Raw genomic sequence first — 24485 nt, 5'->3', positions numbered from 1 at the left:
CAGCCAGTATCATGTCAAGCAACACTCAAAGGTAAGCAGTAACGACACTCGTATCTTTGGGCACCCCTATTGAGCCAAAGCTGGAGGGAGGTGTCACTCTGCAGCCAAACAGTAATTATTCAGTCTCTCGGTTGTCCTTCATGCTCTTCAACCGTGCCTTCAGTCAACACTCAACTCTTTCCAACTCAACATCAAACCACACCGCTATTAAGTCCCCCAAGACCCTATCCATGTAGAGGGCCCTATATAAATGCAAGTTGTTGTTGTTATTGCTGTTGTCTGGTTTGATCACAACTTCCAGCATCGTGATAAATAACACAACCATATTGTAGTTACTGTAAACACTTATTACACCGTTCTCACAACACTCCACCACCCACCATCTTTGCTCAGCTCTCTCTGGCCTCCTGCACATCCCTCATCCCTTCCACTCCACCATCGGTGACTGTGCCTTCAGCTACTACGCCCTAAAACTATGGAACTCTCCACCTCAATCCCTTCTCCTTGCTTCCTCTTTCCCCACCTGAAGATCACACCTGAAGATCTTCCTTTTCAACCGTGCCAACGGTCATCTCCCCTGTCTCCCCAGATCAGGAACAGACTCCGCCATTGTTAAGTGCTCTGAGACATTGCCCTATGTGAAGGGCACTATGTAAATGCAAATGCAAATGTTGTTGTTATACACTACATAGAAATAATGGATACAGAGTTTAGGATAAACTCAAAACATGTGGAAACCATAAAACCCTCGACTTTTTTACTTGCTTTCCTTTCTTTTATTCAGTTGAGACAAAGAGGTCTCTTCAGCTATTTAGGAACATAAAAACATTTGGCCTGTCAAGTCTCTCCAACATTTTTTTGAATCATGGCTGATCTGAAGCTCAATACCATGTGCCTGCTTTTGCTTCATACTCACTGACATCTTTAGTAGCCAAGTATTTATTTACTTCTCTCTTAAAGATTCCAACACACTGTACATTAACAGTACTTTGAGGAAGCGAATTCCACAATCCCACAACACTTTGAGTAAAGAAATGACAAACAGATTAACTCTAATTTTTAGATTATGCCTTCTTTTTCTGGATTCCGCAACTCGATTCTGCATGGGAAAGTCCCTTTAATATCTTAAACACTTTTTGAGCCTCTGAGATGCTACCCTGCTTGGAGGGCAGTTGTTGTTGTTGTTAAACATTCTCACTCTCCATAGGAATTTGGAGGGGTAAGACATGTCAATATGGATTACATTTTTCCCATTCTAATAATTCTGCAACATAATGGACAAGCAGCAGGTTACCAGTGCCTCAGATTGATATTTTATAGTTTTAGCTGGTACCCCCAACAGATTCTTTGGGATCCCTAGCGCTTTGGCTTCTTGTAATCTGCCTCCATATTATCCAAGCATGGGCAAGAGGGTCAGGAGTTGTAAGAAATGTCCTTCCTACCCCAGAAGAAATTGATTATTCCAGAACTGGCAGAATCAGACACTCTTGTCCTGTGAGTTTTCAGTAGAAGGAGCTATCGCGTATTAAAAACCGTAACGAGAGTCCAAGTATGTCAGACCAAAACAAAACGTGCAAAGATGCTAAACTAGATGGGATGATAAAATGAAACTTCCTGAAATAAATAACATTCATCCAAATGCTTCGCAAAGCTTGTAAATGCACAAACTCTTTAAAAAAATGTTTCCTTGCCTTGTCCATTTAAAAATGAATTGCATCCTTTATCAAAGTATAAATATAATTTAATACATGTAAAAACCTAACATCTTAGCAAAAGATCACTTATCATCAAAGTGAATTTCTCTCTTTCAGCTGACAAGAGACAAGAATTTAAAAAAAGGAAAATACTGCAGATGCTGGATATCTGAAATAAAAGCAGAAGTTGCTAGGAACACTCAGCAGGTCAAGCAGCAAGAACAGCGAGAAGAATGTCAATTAACGTTTCATGTCGATGAAATAAAATATAAAAAGAGTTCTGCCAGAAGTTCATCAACCTGAAATGTTAACTCATTTTCCTCTCTCCATAGATGCTGCCTGACCTGCTGAGTGTTCCCGGAGACAAGAATTAACAGTCCTGGGGCAGTATATTTTTTAGGCAAACGTATCTGTACTTAAGCATCTACAGAATTAAACTATTTAGGGTTGCCAACCCCGCAGGATTGTCTTAGAATCCACAGGAATTAAAGATTAATCTCCCGGACAATGCTGTGAGCGATCCAGGAAAAGAATCACTAGGGAATTCTCAAAATGAATATTGAATGGTGATTCAAGATTTATCCTGTTATCATCTTCTTGGTTGCTTCATACACATCTGGGGACTCTACAATCCAGCTGGTATTTGAAATATCAAGGCAACGCTCACTTGCCCTGTCTCAACCATTTTATTGGTTTACTGGTGCTGTAATTTACATTATCTAACAACAGATAAGTCAGAACTGTCTCACTTTATGATAGTGACCAAACATAACTCTGGCTCACAAGAAATCACAGCATGATTCTGCACTTTCAAAAGCAACAGAATTTTTCAAAGTGGGTGTTGCTCTGTAGTGAATTTGTTTAGGAATAACTCAATCCTTAACAATATTGTATCATCTGATGAAACCTCCCAGAATACGTCCAACCAGAATTGGCGACCCTGAAATTATTATGTTACAACTTCACACAAGCCTGCACACTGGAGGTTCTTTCATGTGTTATCACCTTTCCTGTGACTGGTATCTGGCTTGATTATCCATTTTTGCTTTAATTCTAGTAAATTGCTCACCCATTAGGATTAAGTTCCTTCCTTAAATTAAGAATTGTGACATGAAGGTTACTTAGCAGCATTTTGAGTTACCACAAAATATACAGTCAATTCACTTTACTGTATGTTCTGTGAAGCCCTTCAAGACGTGATAAGGCACTATATCAAATGCAAGGAGTATGATTATTATTAAATTTTGATTGCATAATTTAGTCCTTTTAATTTACTATTTTGCAATTGTTTCTGACAGACAAAAGGCAAAGCACATTAAGTTGTCACTGAAATGCAGCGATGTGGTGCTGTGTGAATAGAAGAATGAACGATGACTGCTCCTCTTCTGGGTCAGTCACCATTTCGTAGTGCAGCACCTGAGTGTCTATGTCTGTTGGCGATTGGCAACTATTTATAATGCAGATGGATGGTACATTTACATCAAACAGACATGTGTGGCCCCAAAGCTAACATGCCATCACATTCTGATGCTAGAATGTCAGAGTTGTCAGAAGCGATTGAGGAGTCCTGTTGCACATTAGGTAGAGCACTCGCCTCGCAAGTGAGAGGATCTGCGTTCGATTCCCAGCCAGGGTGAAATGTTAGGTAAGTTTCCTTACTCCACACGTCTCTGTTTACCTAGCAGTAAGTAGGAAACCAGTTGTTACTCGATTGACGGATCGCTTTTCCAGGATAAAAATGCCTTAAAAATAATATTAATAATTTGGCCACTAAATCCACAAATGTTTGTGTGTTACTCCTAGGCGCAATTGGCTGCCGCGTTTCGCCCACAAAATATACAGTCAATTTACTTTACAGTATATTTTGTGAGGCGCTTTGAGACATCTCAAAGACGTGATAATGCCTTCCCCTCCCCTCTCCCCCCGACCCCAACTTGGGTCTGAATTGCTGTACACTGTCCAGTGCCTTGGGATGTCCTCCCGACGTGAAAGGCGCTATACAAATGTAATCTTGTTGTTGTTGTTGTTGTAATGCGCTATATCAAATGCAAGGATTATTATTATTATCATCTGAATTATTTTCAATGAACAGAGCAGATATGTTGAGGGTTTAGCCACACCTGATGGAACTAGTGGCATGGGTTCAATAATTGGATGGCCTGAACCCAAGGCCTTGGGATTGAACAGTAAAAAGTTTTTTGATGGCCGGGGATTTTCCCCCCTCCTTGGTAGATCGTGACTGCAATAAAAACAAATATAAAGAAGTAGAAATAAATCTTCTCCGGAGGCTATAAACTTAACATTTAACAACAGATCACCTAATATTTTTCAAGATGGTGGTTTCAAAAATATATACATGGGTCATGGAATCAATTGATCTTTATTGCCATATCATTAATCATCAAAGTATACTGGTGCAAACAAAAAGTAAAGCAATGTAATTAATACCATTTTACTCATGCCCATATCTATATCACTTCCAAAGCATAAGCAAGTGTGTATATAAACTGTCATTTCTATGAAGTGCTTTGAGACGTCTAGAAAACATGCAAGATGCTATGTCAAATGCAAGAATTATTATTATTATTGATTAGAGCATTATGTAATGATACAAAACTAGTTGGTAGAAAGTAAACAATTGCAATCAGAGGGGTCTGGCAGCTGAGTTTTGGAGTCGAACATCAACAAAATTGAAGTAGGTTTCATGAAGTGATAACAGCAGAATCAGCATGCTGGTCATTTAAAAGATGTTGGGGATATTCAGAATTATTTCTGCTCACTGGACTCACCCACTCTTCTCTCCACAAGCTGCGGATTATTCAGAACCCCCATCCTTGCCAGATTCCACTGGCTCCCCATCCCCCAGAGGATCAAGTTCAATGTTCTCGTCCTCACTTTTAAAGCCCTCCAAGGTTTTGCCCCATGCTACCTCCACGATCTTCTAAAACCCTAGTCCCCCCACCGCCCACTCCCTCCTCTCCCTCTGCTCAGCAGGCAGAGGTCTGTTCACTTCCCCAGCTCTGCCATCCCCACCATCAGTGGTAGACCTCAGCCTTTCTGCCCCACACTCTGGAATGCCATCCCTGAGAACCTCTACTTTGCCCCTTCCCTCGTCTCCTTCAAGGTCCATCTCAAGACCTCTCTCTTTTTGCCTTCCCTTCAATCATCCTCCCACCCCCACCCCCTTGGATCCACCCCTCTTGAATCGAACTCCCAGTTTGGGCGCAAACCCTCGACTGTCCAGAGTATTGGGATATCTTCCAACTGAAAGATTTTGTATAAATGCAACTTTTCGTGCCACAGGTGCAGCACATGGCGTGGTATGGCACAACCGCTGGGCTCAGAACTTAAGTGTTAGGATTATTATTATTATTTGTGCCCAAGATAGAAAGTCTTTACCTGTAAATGACTGCAAATTTTCTTTCTATTAACTCCTGCAAAAAGGCTACTGCTATTAGGCACGGCCACCACTTTCTGTTCAACGTTTCATATTGTGTTTTTTTTGTTTGTTTGTTATTTAAAGGGAAGCAATGCGAGCCCATGGTTTTAAACTTGGTTTTAAAAAAATTATTGGGTGAAAAATAACCCTTGATGGAGTGGGAGAAGGTGTTAACAATCTTCCAGTGGCTCAAACACTCGCTGACCAGGTAAACAAGAGACGCAAGTTGTATTCCAAAATACACAACAGAACGCGGTGTTAACACTGGACTCTTAACTCACAAATTTATTTATCTTTTGATCGATCTGTGAAGTGCCCTGTGATGTGAGGGCACACTGTGGCTCTCTTTAAATCAAAGAGCTTTTGCTTTTCAAGTCTACAGTTGACCCTACGTTGTTGGTCTTTGGGGATAAACCAGAATCTGCCAGGAATTTAATTTGTTTCCAAAAGCATAACAGTTCTGCAACATTCAATGACATAAAAATAGATGACAATGTGAACCTCAGAGTAAATGAAGAACAATTTTGAAAAGAATGTGGAGGAATTGAAGAATAGTGAGTATAATAATCGCTCCAAAACAAAAACAATAATAAATTGGTATTTCAATCCACGACTGTTTGTGGGACATTTCGCCCAAAAATATACAGTCAATTCACTTTACATCATATTCTGTGAAGCGCTTTGAGACGTCGAGAAGACGTGAAAAGCGCTATATCAAATGCAAGGATTATTATTATTATTAAATTGACAGTTTGAACAAAGATTCAGCATATCCTCTCTGTGCTCTTCCCCCCTCCCCCCGAATGTCTAGCAATTTGGCGTTTTGAGAGGTGGTATCCTATATACATCATTCATGTTATGTGTAAAGAGAAAGAATCTTATCAATAGTGCCTTGGTTGTAAGCTGATATCCCTACATGTCTAAGGCTTCTGATAGCCTCAACTCAGTGGGCAGAAAGAGTCTCCTCTATGCTGGCTACACAGACTCTCCAAGAGACAAGATATTTATGGCTGAAAGCAGCGATGGCTGATATTAACTAATGTTTGACTTAAAATATCTGCTGCCCAAACCTCACTGGACACTAGCTTGGAGCTTGTTAACACTAAGACCTGAGGCAATTCCCACGTTCAGGTTCACATGCAGAGAACAGCAGTAATCAAGGTTTTCAACCACAATATTGCTTGCTGTCATCAGCCCAGGTTGATACAAACAAAAGTCACTGAATAACAATAACAATGATTTATGTTTCATTTTTGACATTGGGGGGACATTTCAAAGCTGATTGGGAGCCTCAGTGCATGTGCTGAAGAAGTGGGAGGATGATCAAAAGCCAAAGTCAAAGTCCTTTTTAAGGCAGGGTTTAAAGATGGGGAGGATTCAAGGTGGGAAGAATTCTGGGATGGAGTTCCAGAGAATGGAGTAGAATGGCTAAAGCTTGTCACTGATAGTGGAGCAGATTGGGGGGCAGTGGGATATGAAGCGTGCTGGTGTTCGTTGAGTAGAGGGAGCAGCCTGATTAGCAGAGTTGCAGTTCACAGTCAGTTCCTAAATCTTGGCCAATTGTTATCCTTTCTTATCTCAGGGTTGGCTAGGTCAATTTGTAATGTTCCAAATGCTGCCCTGGTTGAAATCAGCAAACTCACTGTAGATCAGGGATCAGGAATTAAACTTGGGGCCTTGTGAAGAGTGGATGGCTCAGTATACTTAGTATCATACAGAGCCAGACTGGGATTTCAATGGCAAGCTATGAGGTGTTAGCTATACCAATAGACCCCAAAGCACATTCTGGGATCCCCAAGGCTTGGCACTTGCCAACATACGCTGAATACTCTCTAGAATTAGAGAGTGTTGTGTTCCTCCAGGGAAAGAATGTGCATTCTATTCTAGACAAGTAAATTTCCATATGTAGGTACCATACATATGTTGTGGAGTCCTGTAGCTTAGTAGTCAGAGTGCTCATCTTGCAAGCAAGAGGATCTGGGTTCAATTCCCAGGCAGGGCGAAACGTTGGGCAAGTTTCCTTAGTCCACATGCCTCTGTTTTGCTAGCAGTAAGTAGGAACCTGGTTGTTAATCAATTGGGTTTTCTGGGGGTAATAATCCCTTAAAAAATAATAATTTGATCACTCAATCCAAGACTGTTTGTGGGACACTGGTGTGCACTGTGTTTCGCCCATAAAATATAGTCAATAAGGCACTTATTAGGATAAGGGCAAATACAAGGATTATTATTATTATATGTGGAACTTCAGTCTGGTTTGGATGCTCTTAAGCATGTGATGGGTTTCTGCATTTGTCAGACACATGGTTGGCCAAACAAATATTTGAGCCACGTGTTAACAAAATTCACATTATGGAGTCAGACTAAAATTCAACCATAACCACCTACTGCTGTCTGTTATTCTGTGGCTTTACTTGGAAATGTTAAGTGTTTGGAATTCAAGTGAGGAAAAGATTTTACCTGGCCATAATGGTAAAGGGTCCACCATTACCCATTAACTATACCCCTACATGGGCCACCGGTTTGAGGAGCAAAACAAATTAGGAAGAAGATTGGAGCCAAGTTATTATTTTACTGAGAAGATGAGCATAACAGAACACTGTCAGAACATAGACCTGTATAACCACTTGTCAAACATGGGTCAATCTTTGGTCTCAAATATGATGAAAGAGATAACCTGCAATCAAGGAGGACACAATTGCAAAAGGGGTGATCAGAAAAGACCAGCCATATTGAGTGTTGACATTCACTGAATGTGAACATACGTTCATGGACGCAGCGATCTTGGACTGCAGATCTGTTAGAGACTGAATCCAAATGATGTAGATAATGATGGAACAGATCAACAAAATACCTGAGAGCAAACAAAAAAAAGGAATTAATGCCTTGTGAAAGCATTCATATTTTTACGAATCAATTCTGTATAGATAAATGACTTCTCACAGTATAATCTTTGCATTTGGTATAGTGCCTTCCAGGTCAGGGGGACGTCATAAAGTGTTTCACAGGATTTTATTATGAAGTGGAGTGACTGTTATTCTGTAGGTGAACACAGCAACCAATTGGGACCAACAATGTCCCACAAGCAGCCATAAAATGAATGATCAATTTTTTGAGGAAGGGAGGATTGTTGGCCAGGACACTCCCTTCTCTTTTTGAATAATGCCATGGGATCTTTAATATGCACCTGAACTGGCAACTGGGACCTAAAGACTGTATAAGTTTAAATCCTGACTTGAGGCTTGAATCCATAATCTTCTGACACAGAGATTAAATCAGATTAACACACAAACATCTATCAAATGCTGTCGGATAAAATTGGTCATTTGCTCCATTACAGTTTGTGTGACATTGCTGTGAGCAAATGCTCCTGTTTTCACCTATAAATGTTCTTTAAATACACTGCACTTTACAGTAAATTGTGTGAAGTGCCATGACCCGATCTGCCTTCCCCACCTCTACATCATTGCCTGGCTCCGCCACTGCTTCTGCCCTCATCCACACATTCATCACAACTAGGCTTGACTATGCTAACTCCCTGCTTGTTGGTTTTCCTAACTCTTCCCTCTACAAGTTGCAGATATTCAGAACTCTGCAGCCCTTTCCCTCTCCTGCACCAGGCTCTGTGACCCTATCAGCCCCATCCTAGCCCGGTTCTACTGGTTCCCCAATCTCCCAAAGGATTAAGTTCAAAATCCTCACCCTTGCTTTCAAAGTTCTTCATGGCCTTGCTCCTCCCTACCTCTGTGACATGCTAACTCCATGTAGACCTGTCCGTTTCCTCTGCTCAGCGGGCTCCAGGCTACTCCATTTTCCCCCACCTGGCTGCCCACCACCAGCCCTTTGGCCCCCACCCTTTGGAACTCACCCCATACCTCGCCTTCTTCAAGGCCCATCTCAAGACCTTCCTCTTCGACCTCGCCTTCAGTCACCCTCCTATCCGCACCCTCCATGCCCTCTACCCCCTGCTGATCCCAACCCTCAACTCAGCTCCAAATAACTGACTTTAGACATAAGAATCTGTTCCATTTACTGGAATTCTGCAGGTCAAAGTTCCTTGTTATAGCAAGTTTAACTTGAGGCTTGTTAATTTTTAACCACTTTTCCTGCTCTATAAGCCAAGTCAAACATTCCAGTCATCTCCAGCTGTTATAATTAATAGACTGCTGAATCAAGACCAACTCAATTTTCTTTTCTGCAATGGAAACAAATTCAGCTCTCTGAGCGTATCCTTAATACCCAGGATCCTAAAACCTTACTGTTATCTGAGGCACATAATCATATTCCTGTTGCCATCTCAGGAGCATTTCACTTTATTGCAGTGTAATAATAATAATCCATACATTTGATACATCTCAAAGCGCTTCACAGGATACTGTTTAAAGTGCAGTGACTATGTATTTTGTAGACAAACTTGGCTGCCAATTTGTTTACATTTCAATTTTCCACAAACAGCTATGAAGTGAATAACCAATGTTTTGGGAGAGATTGTAGGCCAGGGCACCAGGTGAAACTCCCTTCTCCTGTCAGGACGTAAACAAAATCTTTAACATCTACCTGCACAGGCAGACGGTTTAATGTCTCATTTAGAAGCATAGAAAAAGGAGTAGGCCATTCAGACCCTCGAGCCTGTTCCACCATTCTATAAAATCATGACTGATCTGTACCTCAAGTCCAATTACTTGCCCTTGCCCCACATCCCTTAATACTCTGACCTAACAAATGTTTCAAGCGCAGCAAATTGGTGTATCAGCCTAGGCTGTAAGTTCAGCATCTTTCATGCTAGTCTGCAACTCAATCTGTGCATGTCAAATACCTGAAAATGTATACTTACCAGCAAGAAAGAAAAATCGCCCTCCCATTCGGTGCAGGGTGTCTTTGCCAGTGAAACCTTCATAAGTGATGAGTGCAAATCCAATTCCAATAATCAGTACAGCAATTATCATCATTGCACTCCATGCGTGACGGTAGCCTGTCAACACAAGCAGACAATTAGATGGAATGGCATAAATGTCAAACAAAGCCTCATTCAATATAATTACCAATCACAATGAACAGTTATGCTATATGTTTTTTCCCAATTTTATCAATTGCTGCGATTTAAACAAAGTTCAAACTGCAAACAAGCACAGTTCAATTTCTGTGGTGGCATATATTCAATGAACAGTGAACATCAGTTAGTGAGTGCTGGCCTGGATTGAAGTGACTTTCGGCATGAATTTGATGACCTGGAGATCCGAGACATTTTAGTGCTGGAGCTGGCCAGCGCACTGAATTGAACCACACCCTATTCACTATGAAGTGGATATGAACAATAATAATAATCCTTATATTTGGTAGAGCGCCTTTCACTTTGTCCCAAAGTAGTTCACAGGATACTTGATTTTTGTGGATGAATTCATATTTTCAATGCCACAATTCATTTTGATGTAGATTCCACGGATGATGGAGGGGTTGGAGATGTGAGGAGTGATTAGATAACTGGGTATGTTCACACTGGAGAAGAGAAGGGATGATATGATTATGATCCTTAAAATTCTGAAGGGAATAGACAAGGTAGACCATGATAAGTTGTTTCATCTTGTACTGAATAGTGCAATCAGAGAACACAGCCTGCAACTGAAATCCAAAACAAATTTGCGGAAACACTTCTTCAATGAGAGTAGTAAACTTATGGAATAGTCTCCCTGGAGAGACAGTGGAAGCAGAACATGTCATTTGTTTCAAGAACAAATTAGATATATTTCTGCTAGAAAATAATATCTCGGGATGCAGTAAATAGTTTGGGACACGATATGTCAAGCGACTGTCAGGATGGTGGAAGGCGAACTAGATGGACCTTGATCTTCATTCGCCTCGCAAGTTCTTATGTTCTTATGCACAATATGGAATGAAAAAGGGAGAGTGGCACTAAAAGGGAAAGAATTGAAAGGGCATCCAATTTGGTAGAACCCCAACTGGAGACTGAGCTCCCATTGCAATCTGAAGACTAACTCCATATTAAAAGGTCATGACAGTGCTGCAGAGCACAGGAGTAGAGTCAGGACTTGGAAGCTTAAAAAACTGACTACGCCCTAATCTCTGGAATACCCTCCCTCTACCCCTCCCGTCTTTACTCCTCTCTCATTCTATGTTTAAATCCTGCCTAAAAGCCTGCACCTTTGACAATGCTTATGGTTACCTACCCTTTCTCCCTCACTTGGGTCTGATCCCTTCCTTGTGAATCCCTGCATTGGGGGAAATGATTTGTAGGTGAGTGTGAAGATCTTGAAATTTAAGCATTCCAAGACGCTGCCTGGGTGAAGGGCGCTATATAAATACAAATTGCTGTTGGTGAAATTGATCTTGCAACAAAGAGCCAGTGGAGTCTGGAAAGGACTGGGATAATGTCAGGGTGGTGTTTGATATGGGTATGATATGGGCAGCTGAGATTTGGTTGAATTTTGCAAATGGTGGAGTTGGAGAGGGAGAGCAATGGAGAAATTGTGTAGAGATCATTTGGAGACAACAGAGACTATTACAAGGTGAGGTGAAAAATGCTGTGTGCCATGATATTTTTGATTTTATTGATAGTCAGCAGAGTGTCGGACTCATGCAGAAACCCCTCGTCATGCTTAAGAGTATCCAAACCAGACATGTATATCACATAGACATGTTTGGAATGGAATGCACACTCTCTCCCCAGAGGGATGCACGCTGCTTAATAATAATAATTCTTGCATTGGTACAGCTCCTTTCACATGAGGAGGACATCCCAAAGCGCTTCACAGAATATTTTGTAAAATAATAATAATAATAATAACCCTTGCATTTGATATAGCGCTTTTCAAGTCAGGAGGACATCCCAAAGCGCTTTACAGAACACACTGTAAAGTGAATTGACTGTGTATTTTGTGAGCGAATGTGGCAGCCAATTTTGCTACATCACCTTGAGTACAGTGATGTCCCACAAACAGGGCTGAATGACCAATTTTATTTGAGTGGGGAGTAAGTTATTGGCCGAGAGAAACTGCCTTCTTTTTTTGAATAGCGCCATGGGATCTATAACATGCACCTGAACAGACAGATGGGACCTCGGATTAATATCTCATCTGAAAGACTGCACCTCCAACAATGCAGCACACACGTGTGCTGCATTGAAGTGTCATCTTAGACTACACAAGTTCACATCCTAACATGGGGCTTGAACAACTTTCTGGCTCAGAGGCAGCAGTGTTACCAAATGAGCCAGCTTGAAACACTTACTTAAATCCAGAGAGTATTAGGTACAGGTTGGCAAAGCCCAAAGCTTGGGGACCCTAGAGTGTGCACTGGGTACTGCTGGGGTTTAACTGGCTGAAAACCACACATCTTGGATAAATTATCAAATGTGCTAGCCAATGTGTTATAAATGTCACATTTTTTCTGTCTATTCTTAAAACATTGATGTGAATATCTTCCTTCCCAATAATAAGTTAAACAAATGCAAATTTAAATAATAATAGTCCTTGCATTTAATATAGCAGTTTTCACGTGGGGAGAACATCTTAAAACATTTCACAGGATTTACTGTAAATTGTAGTGATTCCGCATTTTGCAAGCGAATGCAGCAGCAAGCTCAAGGTGATGTAGAGCCTCCCAATTGAATTGGCACTTCTTTTGCTTCCAACCATCTGGTTTAGAAAGTACATGAAATAGTCAAACAAGGAATGTAGCATGTAGCTAATCCCCAGCAGTTAAAATAAAGCTGATATCTGAGATGCAGGAATTTAACTATGATGAGGCTTAATAAATGAGCATTCAATGTTTTGGCATTCAGGAGGGTGAAATCCGACTGAGGTCAACAAGGAAGGGGTTTGGCAAATCAAATAAAGAAGAAATCTTCACTCAAGTTGGAATCTTGGACACAAGGTTATAACAGGGCTAAATTGGTAGTATAGCTGTCCTAAAAAGTATCTTACGCAGAACTCGGACATGAGAATACAACAATAACTTGCACTTATATAGCGCCCTCCACACAGGATAGAGGGCTTAACAATGGCGGAGCCTAATGTTGAGCCGGGGGTGGGGGTGTGGGTTGGCGGGAGGTGCCCGTAAGCACAGTCGAAAAGGAAGGTTTTTAGGCGGGCCTTGAAACAGGGGAGTGTGGCAAGGCGGAGGGATTGAGGGAGAGTGTTCCAGAGAATCGGGCATAGTGGCTGAAAGCGTGACCTCTGATGGTGGGCCGGTGGGTACGAGAGTTGAACAGGAGGCTGGTGCCAGTTGAGCAGATTAAGGATCAAGGTGTGAGGTGGTCGGAGAGGTAGGGAGGTGCCAGAGAGTGAAGGGATAGTGGATAGTGGAGCTGGGGAGATCGACGAGGAGTGCGTTTGAGTAATCCAGGCAGGAGGTGACATGCACAAGGGTTTCGGCGGAATTTGGGGTAAGGTACGGTCGGAGGTGGGCAACGTGGCAAAGGCGGAAGAAGGCGGTCCTGGTCAGGGACCGGATGTGGGGGGGAAGGACAGCTGGGGGTCGAACCGGACCCCTAGATTGCGCACTGGTTCAGTGAGTCTAAGGGAGAGCCCAGGGAGGTTGAGGAGTTCAGATTCACAAGAGTGAAGATGTTGATGGGAGCCAAGGAGTATGGCTTCTGTCTTGTCCACATTCAGCTGCAGTTTGTACTCATCTAGGTCCTGCCAGACAAGCCGATAGAACATCGGCATACATGGAGTTGGTAGTGGAGGAGGCAATGTAGATTTGTGCGTCATCCATATACATGTGGACGTTTACCCCATGTCTGCAGATCACATTGCCCAGATGAAGCATACAGATAAGAAAAGAAGAGAGCCAAGGATGGAGCCCTGGGGTACCCCACAGTTGACCGGGCGGGAGCGGGAGGAGAAACCATTTGCCGAGATGAAATGGAGTCGGTTGGTTAAGTAGGACTCGAACCACGCGCGTGCGGCCCCACTGAGGTGGATGAGGGAGGAGAGGAGGTGGTTGACTTTGTCAAACCCGGCAGAGAGATCCAGGAGGACAAGAAGGGAGCCCCGGTAACAGATAGAGGGGACGTCGTTTGTGACTTTGACAAGCGCTGTCTCTGTGCTGTGGGCAGGGTGAAAACCAGACTGCAGGGGCTCGAAGAGGGAGTGGAGGGAGAGTTGTGACTGAAGTTGACCTGAAACAATGTGTTCCAGGACTTTGGCAAGGAAGGGTAGGTTGGAAATGGGACGGTGGTTGTGTGAGATTAGAAGGATCGAGTGTAGGTTTTTTGAGGAGGAGTGTAATGACAGCGGTTTTCAGGACACAGAGCCTGAGGAGAGAGACTGGTTAACCGTGTCGGCCAGCAGGGGGGAGAGGAGGAGGACTTGAGTGACAAGCAGCTGGTGGAGAGGGGATCGAGGTAGCAGGTTCTGAACTTCCTCCGGGTGATTGTAGTTGAGAGGGAGGAGGGATAAATGGGGGCAAAGGAGTGTGAGGAGGGGAAAGTGGCAAAAGCCGTGGCGGAGGTCTGGGTGGGGTGGAAGGGGACATGGGCGTGGATGACAATGCAGCCAAGTGGATGTTTTAAATCTTTGAGGCGAAGAAGTCTAGGATATCTTCGCACTTAGCGTTTGACATGAGGATAGAGGGGGCTTGAGGGGTGCACGGAGGAGGAAAACAGGATGGACGGTGGAAAACAGCATCTTTGGATTGTTGTTGTCGTTTACCTCCAGGATAATGTTGGAGTAAAAGTCAGTTCGCGCCTGTGAATGGGGGAGGCGGTGGGTGTGGAAGTGCTCGAGCCACAGCCGGCAGTGAATCATGAGGCCAGATTTCTGCCATCTGTGCTCGAGCATCCAGGTTTGTGTTTTGAGTGAGCAGAGATGACTGTTGTGCCGGGGGAGCGGGTGGGTTCGGAAGCAGCCCTAGATTTCAGGGGAGTCAGGGAATTGAAGGCTGCATCAGGATCACTGCAGGTGGAGAGCCAGAGGAAGAGGAGGTCCGAGGATGAGAGGGCATTTGTGAGGGACTCAGGGGGAAGCTTTTTCCAGAGGCAGAAAAAAATGGTGGAGGGCTTCGAAGAGTGGAGGGTTTGCAGGAGGAGAGGGGGATGAGAACAACAACTTGAACTTATATCGGGCCCTCCACACAGGGTAGCATCTCAGAGCACTTAAGAATGGCGGAGCCTGACTCCTAGCCAGGCGAGGGTGGCTGGGTGAGTAAGGGGAGGTGAGCATGGTCGAAAAGGAAGGTTTTCAGGCAGGATTTGATAAAGGGGAGGGAAGGGGGCAAGGTGGAGGGATTGAGGGGAGTGTTCCAGAGTTTTGGGGAGAAGTGGCAGTCAAGCGGAGGTGCCGGGGTGGTGGATTGGGGAGTGAGGAGATCGGAGAGTAGGGAGGTGCCAGGGAGTGAAGGGATTTGAACACGTGTGTGAGGAGAATACAAAAGAGTACAGAACAGACTGCTTCAGTATGCTACATATACAATGAAAACATTTTTTAAAAAGAGAGAAAATGTTTATTTTTCACCCGCAAAATACACAGTCAATTAATTCACTTTACCATATATCCTGTGAAGCGCATCAAATGCAAGGATTATAATTATAATTATTATTATTATTATTATTATACACACCAACCCAATAAAACACAGTGGTTTGGGTCCCAAAGTTCAGTCCATGCATCATGATAGGGCAGACTATAAAAGTACTCACTGAGCTGCATTTCCACACAGCACGCATGACACAATGTTGGCGTGACTGCCTGCATTTTACTCGAGAAGCCAGCAAATGTTCTCATGATCATTTCCAGGGCTTGCTACAATAATATGTAGCAGAGTCAATCTGGACTTGATAAATAAAAGTATTTAGGGATATTTAAAACAGATGGATAAAATGAACTGAGGAGCTACAGCAGAACGACAATAAATGGTCTCCTTCTGCTCCTATATCATGTTCCTAGGCTATATTTTTTCTATTTTCACATCAAGTCGTTTGCTAGAAAGTGTACTTACCAATCTTAGAGGCATAAGCATGATTGCTAAGGTTCAGGTTTAAAGGAAATGGCGTGTGGAAGGCCTCTACACAGCTTTTTGAAATAGGTTTTTTAGCTGGATATTCAAGAAAAAGGAAAACATCAATTTGTACTGCAATTAACAAACAGAAGATTAAACATTTTGAAATATTATCTGCAGTATCAGGTGCACAAGGTTAGTATATGTTTTAAGGTTTCCTATACTACGACTGATAATTTTGTTATCTTCCTCCTCAATAGGGAGAAACACTTAATAGTTCAATGCTAAGAAGATTCCTGTTAATCCCAGGCCAATTCGCTCATACAATTAATGTTAAATTAATGTTTCTGGTACTGATGTAAAAGCACACGGTTGGAGCAAAGTAGTAAGTGTTCTCCTCTACATCGATGCATCTCACATATTTCATTTCTAACATTGTTAGAATTTACACTTTTTGTATAATGTTAGAATCATAATAGATGTTGCGAATGGGTTAACTTTTAAGTTAAGTGTGGGGGGCAACTGGACTGACAGTCATGATTAACACTCAAGAGCAACAAAAGGCAACCCTCAAAAATAGCAACTAACGAGCAAGTTGCTTAAACTAGAGGACCTTGGTACCATCCCGGGATACTGATAAGAAATAACTTGAAAGGAATGTACTAATGATCCCACACACAAAATAATGAGCACCAGATAAACTAAACTGATCAATCCTCTATCTTAGACAATTAGATCAGATAACAGGGGTCTTAGGGACAATGTGTATGTGTGCTGAGGCATGTACACCCAGCATGATTTCAGCCGGGTGATCTAATGTCCGCACCATGATTGGATGAACATCGGTATAAGAGTTCCGTTAACTTAGTGAACGGGGCCATCCCGGGTCGCGGAGACAAGGATACGGGAGATGGGGCCGTCCCGGGCTGCGGAGACAAGGGTACGGGACATGGAAGACAGAGCTAAAAACACTAAGACTGAGGATATCGGATGGAAGATTGAAAGCTGTAAGCAAGAAGACTGAAAGCATGAAGAATCAAGCTTGTGTGCTGGAAAGACACAGTGTTGAACTCGAGATATCTACGGTGGTATTGTTCTGTTATAAGATCTATTGATTGTACCGGCCTTTCGTCTGACCCATCGGGATATTGGGGAATAACAAACGAATAATAATAAAACAGTCTGATATCTGGTTAAAGGAATTAGCGTTATTTCCTTACAGATTTGGCTGATTTTATTTTCTAACAATTTGGGATTCGGCAGGATATTCTGAATTAATACACTTGACAGTTGACGTATTTGAGTCCGGTACGACCGTAACTAGTAAATAGTTGGGACGGTGGCCGTGGTACTTGCAGAAATTAGGAGTTCGGTACGACCGTAACTAGTAAATAGTTGGGACGGTGGCCGTGGTACTCGCCGAAATTATGTGTCCGGTACGATAGTAACTAGTAGATAGTTGGGACGATGGCCGTGCCTGCAGGCAATTAACCGAGTGTATTAACCCATTGGGATTCTGAGTATTAAAGAACCAATATAATCCATTCGAGCGAGTGTCGCTTATTTTTATTTTCTAACAACATGAATCCTGAATATGAAATGCATGTTTGGCCTCATTCTGGCAAGCAGCAGTATATCATGTACGTTACACTGACCCATGGAATAATGGATCGCATCAGTATAACTGGGGAGAAATTCCACATGGCTCCAGATTTACTCTACATATATAGCAATTCAGAGCATTTAGAATTGAGCAAATTCTTAAATACAGACTTAATTTTTAAGCAGTTTTCCGTAAGTTAATTTAACTGATTTCAAAATAAAGTCCGAATTAAATTAACAATTTGCCAAATTCTGGGCACTTTAAAAGTTCCTTTTTTTGTCAGCAAGTGTTTGACACATGCAGTAACCCACTGCAATATTTTAAACTATCCTCTGAGAGTTCCATCAATGCATTCTACCTACGGATGGAAAATTCCCTTTGTTTCCTAATGTAACATATGCTGTTAAGAACAACATCTTGCATGCTAATCGCACCTTTCATGTAGTAACACATCTTAAAGTGCTTTACAGGGACAGAGTGTGACTACTTTCATAAAACATAAGATTATACAATAGTTTGGAAATATAGAACATGACAACATTTGAACCGCTGATACATCAGCAAATGAAAGTCAGTAAAATGTGCAGATGATTGGTGAATCTCTCTACCAAAGTACCCAATAAAACTTCCTTTCCACCCAACTTCGAAATGACAAGAAATGACATTATCAAGAGTCCAAAGCTTCAGATATAATTGTTGTTTTGGATTAATGTTGGTTTTGCAGGCCATCTGATCTTCCAGGGTAAATTCAATTATAGGTGATTCCCTGCAAATACGGAGTCACTATACTTTACAATAAATTGCGCAAAGATCTTTGAGATATCCTCCTGATATGAAAGGCACTATGTTAAATGCAAGTATTTTTATTAACTTACATAAATCAAAATACATATAATCACCTGCACTGGAAAATGCATTCAGGTCCGTTTATTTTGACCTGTAGCTCCACTCATCCAGTGCAATGTAGTGCCTGCATATGTTTGTTCTGACTGCAGTTATAATGTTAGTGAAGTTATAATCAAATTTATCCTGGAAGATCAGGTGGCCTGGAACACCAACATGCACCCAAAGCAATAAAGAACATCTCAAGCTCCTGCCTGAAAGAGTTGTTTCACCACAAGAAAAAATTGTGATGACTTACTTTAATTTAGTCGTAATAAATAATGTTAAAAGAATAATTTACTTACAAAGCATATATGTGACATAGCTGTCCTCAACGGAATGGGTAAGTATTTTGCAGTTCCAGAAGAAACCCTCATAACAAATAATCTTACCGTCAGCCTGAGGGGACATAACTAACGTTAGTAATCGACATTGTGTAAACAGGTTGCGAAAAAGCTTAACTTAAAAAATTCATTAATATGTTACATAAATATAAACCGATGCGGATCTATAAATGTATACAACACACCTATGGACTGACCTTTATGCACCTTAACAATACCAGCCACCATAGTTGTGCACTGACAAAGGTGCTACACATAGCATTAATGGAGTTTCAGCCCACTTTTCTTTACGTAAGATGTGTGTTCTCATCAAGATGTGGGAAAATTGAACCTTTTCTACTTCAAGCAACTATTGAGAGCATTGAGATCTCCAAAATCAGGTGTAGTGCAGAAAAGAAAACTCTCCCTTTGGTCCACTCTGTCATATGCATTAGCTCCCTTTATGCTTTACACAAGAGGAGACGCTTTTTATTTCCCAAACCAGCTTTCTTTACATCTTTTCATTAGGAGGAGGAGGTAAACAGAGTCTTTATGGAGCTGGCTTGGCTCCAAGATGACACACTTTGCAATGGGATATCCGAACTAGGTCGAACTAGGCAGATCTATTCCAATGCACTACTGATGATAGATCCGTCAGCCTGGCTGGTCAGCAGGAGTTAAGATTCTGTTCATCTGACTCATGTTAACCCCGCAAGCCAAAGCCGTAACTGATAGAGTGGTCCATGTTACACAAGCAGTGGGAGGATCACTTATGTTTGCAATAACAAACATATCTGGTTGAATTCCATCAGTATTCCAATAACAATAATAATAATCCTTGCATTTGATATAGCGCCTCATCACGTCTTAGAGATGTCTCAAAGCTCTTCATAGAATATACTGTGAATTGACTGCATATTGTCTTTTGCAAGACAAACTAGAATGCAATGGACGTAATTCAAAAATATCATATTTCAGATTAAGTTTTTTTACTTCTATTATTTCTAAAATATGATTACATTTTAATCAAACGCAAAGTATCCAAACTCTCAAGTCCCCAGCCCTTATCCATTGACAACCTTGCCTAAACTCTGCAGGAATAGATAAATGGAATACATTCCTTCAGAGAGACAGTGTGCACTCCATATCAGGCAAATGGAAATGTCGAAACATTAGTGGAACACTGTAATTTGGTTTGTATACACTTGAACATGATGATGGGTTCGCTCAAATGTCAAACACCCAGCAAACCAAAAAAAATTATCACCTCTTGTGGTGAGATTATCATTTCAAAACTAAATTGTGATGCATATGAGTAAGAAACCTTTCTGCATGAAACCCTTTTTAAATAAAATACAACAATATCGTTTTGCAAGACATGTTAGAATGCAAAGTAAATATTTCAAAAATATATTTAAGATTAAGTCTTTTTTTACTTCCACTATTTCTAAAATATGACTACATTTTAATCAAATGCAAAGTATTTGGTTATAGATCTTACCATGCTTAACAGAGACCAGCCTCCTGGGAAGGGGTTTCTTGACCTTTTTCTACTTTTCGATCTTTTGGACCTACGATTTTGATTCAAATGCTCTTGTATTTTTGTGCTTAATTGAACTGACATTTGAGTTGGTTTCATTCCAAGGTCCTCAGTTTCATTGGGTTCTCCCTCACGCCCAACTGGAGTGAACTGGAAAAGAAACATGAATTGAAAATAATTCTAATACTATAGAATTTAGTAAACAGGGATTACTAAATACACTAAATAATACAGCCTGTGAACTAACTGCATTTCTGTTGACCGCAGCTACAGCCAATGGGTACCCAGAAATGTCCCACAAACAGAAATAAAGTCAATGATTGATTTTATCTACGGGATTATTGCTCAGAAAACTGAAACCACCCTTATCTTTTTGGAATAGTGTGAGGCGATACTTTGCCTGTCTGAACAGGCAGACAGGACCTCAGTTTAACATTTCATTTAATGATTGCATCCACAACAATTCAGTCTTCCTCCAGCACTGGACTGCAGTGTCAGTCTGGACTTTTAGATCAAAGGCCAACATAGTGATTGAACCCACAACCTTCCCACTCAGAGGCAGAATGCTATTACTGAGCCACGCTGACACCTAAAGAATTAATCAGGGTTCTCTTCCAACACTGCTCTACCCCTGGAAGCAAAGTTGTTTCATCTCCAGTGCTACAATTATAAGAATAATTCTCAAACGCATTCCTAGCTGATCTCCCCAATTGCACCATTCATAAATCCAGTTGATCCCAAACTCCTCTGCCTGCATCCTCACCAGTACTAAACCTTGCATACCATCACCACAATCATCGCTGGGCTTCACTGGATCCCTGGCTCAGAAAGGATTGCTTTCAAGATTCTCTCCCCTGCAGACTAATACCTCCCAACTTCTCCAACTTCTCCAATGCCTTAACCTCCTGCACTAAACCTCCTTTCTATTGACTTATCCTTTCCCCATTGCTTTTGTTGTCCGATTCAAGACTGGATTTTAAATGCAAATCTTGTTCCTTTCAAGACTCGTATTATTCCAGCCTTTTCTTTGTAAAGATGGAATTGGATAACCTCGAGGGCTTCAGCAAAAGCCCGACTTCAAACCAATGTCTACAATTACTCAAAACGAAACCGAGTCCAACTCATTTTTCGAGGTCGTTGACTTCTTTGTTTGTTCTTTCACAAGTAAATGAATGTTCGACCAGAGATCCCGACTTTGAAACATAAAGTGTGAAGCTTCCCGACATTCATATGCACAAGATTTACAGATGTAAGAGGAGCAATGAAAGCATCTGACCAACCTGCTGTCCTATCTCTCTCATGTTAATATCTTCTTCATCGTGTGAGCAAACGATTTGCACCACCAGCCAGGAATTGGTGCAGAAAGTCAACAGAAAACATGCAACTCCTATCAACGCAAATATTCGAGCAATACATATACTCCTTGACCTGAGAAGTTTCATGCTGCCGATCGTCGAAAGCACTGAAGGAAGAATAAAAGAAGTGCTGATCTGGTGGGGAGTGGGAGGTTCTCTGACTCCAACATATTCCTCCCCCTTTGGCTTTGAGCCATGTCCCTCTTGCTGAGAAAATAGCTTGGAATTGGGTGCGTTCATTGCACAACACCAAGTGTGGAATGACACTTGTAAAATACCCATTTCACTATTTTTTTTAAAAAAAATAATGGGAATGTATGGTTTCTTTGCAAAGGGTGATTGAGATTGAACATGATTTTTTCCCCATTTTTACAATTTGTTTGGTTGCAACTTTGATTCCTCTCAAACCAACAAAAGTGAGCAACAAGTACGTTTTAAATCGTCCCCACCGCCCGCATTCTGTTCAGGTTTCATAATAACAATACAAATCTGTTCTGTTTATTTATCGTCTTACCTGGTTGACAAATCATCTCAAAGCGCTTCCCATGATTTTACAGTAAAGTGTAGTAACTGTGGATTTTGCAGGTGAACACGGCAGTCAATTTGCGCACAGCAATGCCCCACAAGCAGCCATGATGGGAGTAAGCAATATTCCATCAGTATTCCATATAGGAGGTGAAAGGAATGGGCTTGATAAGAGGAATGAGCTTTTCTTGTTTTAATAAAATTGGCTGCTGTGTGAGCTCAGACGTGCTAGGACTCTCCAGTCTTGAGAGAAGACAAACCAATAGGGATCTCATAGGGGTATATACATTTACAATGGGTTTACAAACCTAAATCCAGAACAATACTTTAGTTTGCACCAAAACAGTAGAACAGGAGGACATAGGTTAGAGTTGCAAAGTGCAATTTCAGAACAATAATAATACAATAATAATAAGCCTTGCATTTGATGTAGCTCCTTATCACGTCTTTGAGATAATAATAATCTTTGCATTTGATATAGCGCCGTCTAGATGATTCAAAGCGCTTCACAGAATATACTGTAAAGTGAATTGACTGTATATGTTGTGGACAAAATGCAGCAGCCAATTGCGCACAGCAGTCATGAATTGAGTCACCAATTTTTACATTTTTTTAAGGAATTACCTAGCAATTATTATTATTGCTAGGTATCATCTTGCCACAAATCAAACCAAGGTCTCTCGCTTACGAAGCAAGTGCTCTAACCATTGAGCTACCGGATTCCACGTGGGTTATGGGTTATTAATAACTATAACAGGTTGCCAGGAAAAATGGTTGAAGCTAGGACACTGAACTCGTTTAAAATAGCTTGATGCTGTAATGGGAGGACAATAGGGTGAGTGTTATAAAGGGGGGCGTGAGAGATCAGATGGGCCAAAGGACCTTCTTCATCAAAACCAATCTTGTGATCTTATGCACTATTGATTAAGAAAATTGAATTGCAAGTTAAACGTTAATGGAGAATTGGAAAAGCAGAAGGGAATTTGCTCCAATGTACTGGAACGATTGGTTGCTTCCCAGCTTCGCTCCTTCCTCTCCCGCCACTCCTTTCACAAAACCCTCCAATCGGGTTTCCATGCCACCCACAGCACAGAAACAGCCCTGGCCAAAGTGACAAATGATGTTCTGTCCATCTGCGACCAGAGCTCCCTCTGCCTCCTCATCCTCCTTGACCTCTCTGCTGCCTTCGACACCATCGACCACTCTATCCTCATCCAGCGCCTCTCTTCTCACCTCAAATTTCACGGTTCTGTTCCTTGACTTGTTCAGATCGTACCTCTCACACCCCTCCACTTCATCTCCACAAACAGCTTCTCCTATAGCCCCCGAACCATCTTATGCAGAATTCCTCAGGCCTCTCCTTGGTCCCCTCCTCTTCAATATCTATATGCTCCCTCTTGGTGACATCACCTGCAGACATGGGGTCAACTTCCACATGTATACGGATGACACCCAACTATACCTCTCTGCCTCCATCCTTGACTCTAGGACCCCACTCCTGTCCTGACAGAAGGTCTGTCGGACATCAAGTCATGGATGAGAGCTAATTTTCTTCAGTTGAACGTCAGAAAGACCGAGGCTCTCCTGATTCGCAGGCGCTGACAGCATCACCATCCATGGTTGCACACTCCACCTTACCAAGTCAATCCAGAATCTTGGCTTCTTGTTTGACCCTCAACTATCCTTTCTGCCCCACATCTGCACCATGACCCACTCTGCCTTCCCCCACCTCCGCAACATTGCCCAGCTCCACCACTGTCTCACACCACAGGCCGCCGAAACCCTCATACATGCTTTCATTACATCAAGGCTTGACTATACAAATGCATTGCTTGTTGGCCTCCTCAACTCCTCCCTCCATAAACTGCAGATCATCCAGAACTCGGCAGCACATGTCCTCTCCCGCACTAGCCTCCATGACCCTATCACCCCCATCCTCGCCCGATTCCACTAGCTTCCCATCACACAGATGATACAGTTCAAAATCCTGGTCCCCATCTTCAAAGCCCTCCATGACCTTGCTCCCTCCTACCTCTGCAACCTCCTAATCCCCTACCACCCTGCTCACTCCCTCCGCTCAGCAGGCTCCAGCCTGCTTCATGTCCTCCGCCTTGCTCGCCATACTATTGGTGGGCGGGCCTTCTGCCACTCTGCCCCCACCCTCTGGA

The 24485-nt window shown here is 42.1% G+C and overlaps 1 protein-coding gene across 3 annotated transcripts; it reads right to left on the bottom strand.

The window, feature by feature from the left end:
* Positions 1-3350: 3350 nt before the first annotated feature.
* On the bottom strand, positions 3351-21925 carry LOC103172415 (transmembrane protein 182-like). Of its 3 annotated transcripts, XM_007885188.2 has the most exons (8): positions 21718-21925; positions 20399-20587; positions 18880-18973; positions 16090-16185; positions 9968-10105; positions 7899-7987; positions 3815-3933; positions 3351-3372 (listed from the first exon to the last, which is right to left on the bottom strand). In XM_007885188.2, exons 1-7 carry the CDS (start codon positions 21877-21879, stop codon positions 3838-3840), a joined length of 864 nt encoding a protein of 287 aa, XP_007883379.1. In that variant the 5' UTR covers positions 21880-21925; the 3' UTR covers positions 3351-3372; positions 3815-3837.
* Between the last annotated feature and the right edge of the window lie 2560 nt (positions 21926-24485).

The sequence above is a fragment of the Callorhinchus milii genome, unplaced genomic scaffold (genome assembly GCF_018977255.1).
Source record: "Callorhinchus milii isolate IMCB2004 unplaced genomic scaffold, IMCB_Cmil_1.0 Scaffold4, whole genome shotgun sequence".
Classification (NCBI taxonomy): Eukaryota; Metazoa; Chordata; class Chondrichthyes; order Chimaeriformes; family Callorhinchidae; genus Callorhinchus; species Callorhinchus milii.
This window is presented reverse-complemented; position numbering and strand designations above follow the sequence as displayed.

Bases quoted from the DNA above. Each gene is read 5' to 3' on its own strand.
- LOC103172415 (XM_007885188.2), bottom strand. From the start codon at position 21,879: ATGAAACTTCTCAGGTCAAGGAGTATATGTATTGCTCGAATATTTGCG. The intron at 18,974-20,398 runs GTAAGATCTATA...ATGTCCCCTCAG, and splicing joins GCTGGTCTCTGTTAAGCATG to GCTGACGGTAAGATTATTTG. The intron at 16,186-18,879 runs GTAAGTAAATTA...TTGAATATCCAG, and splicing joins CTATGTCACATATATGCTTT to CTAAAAAACCTATTTCAAAA.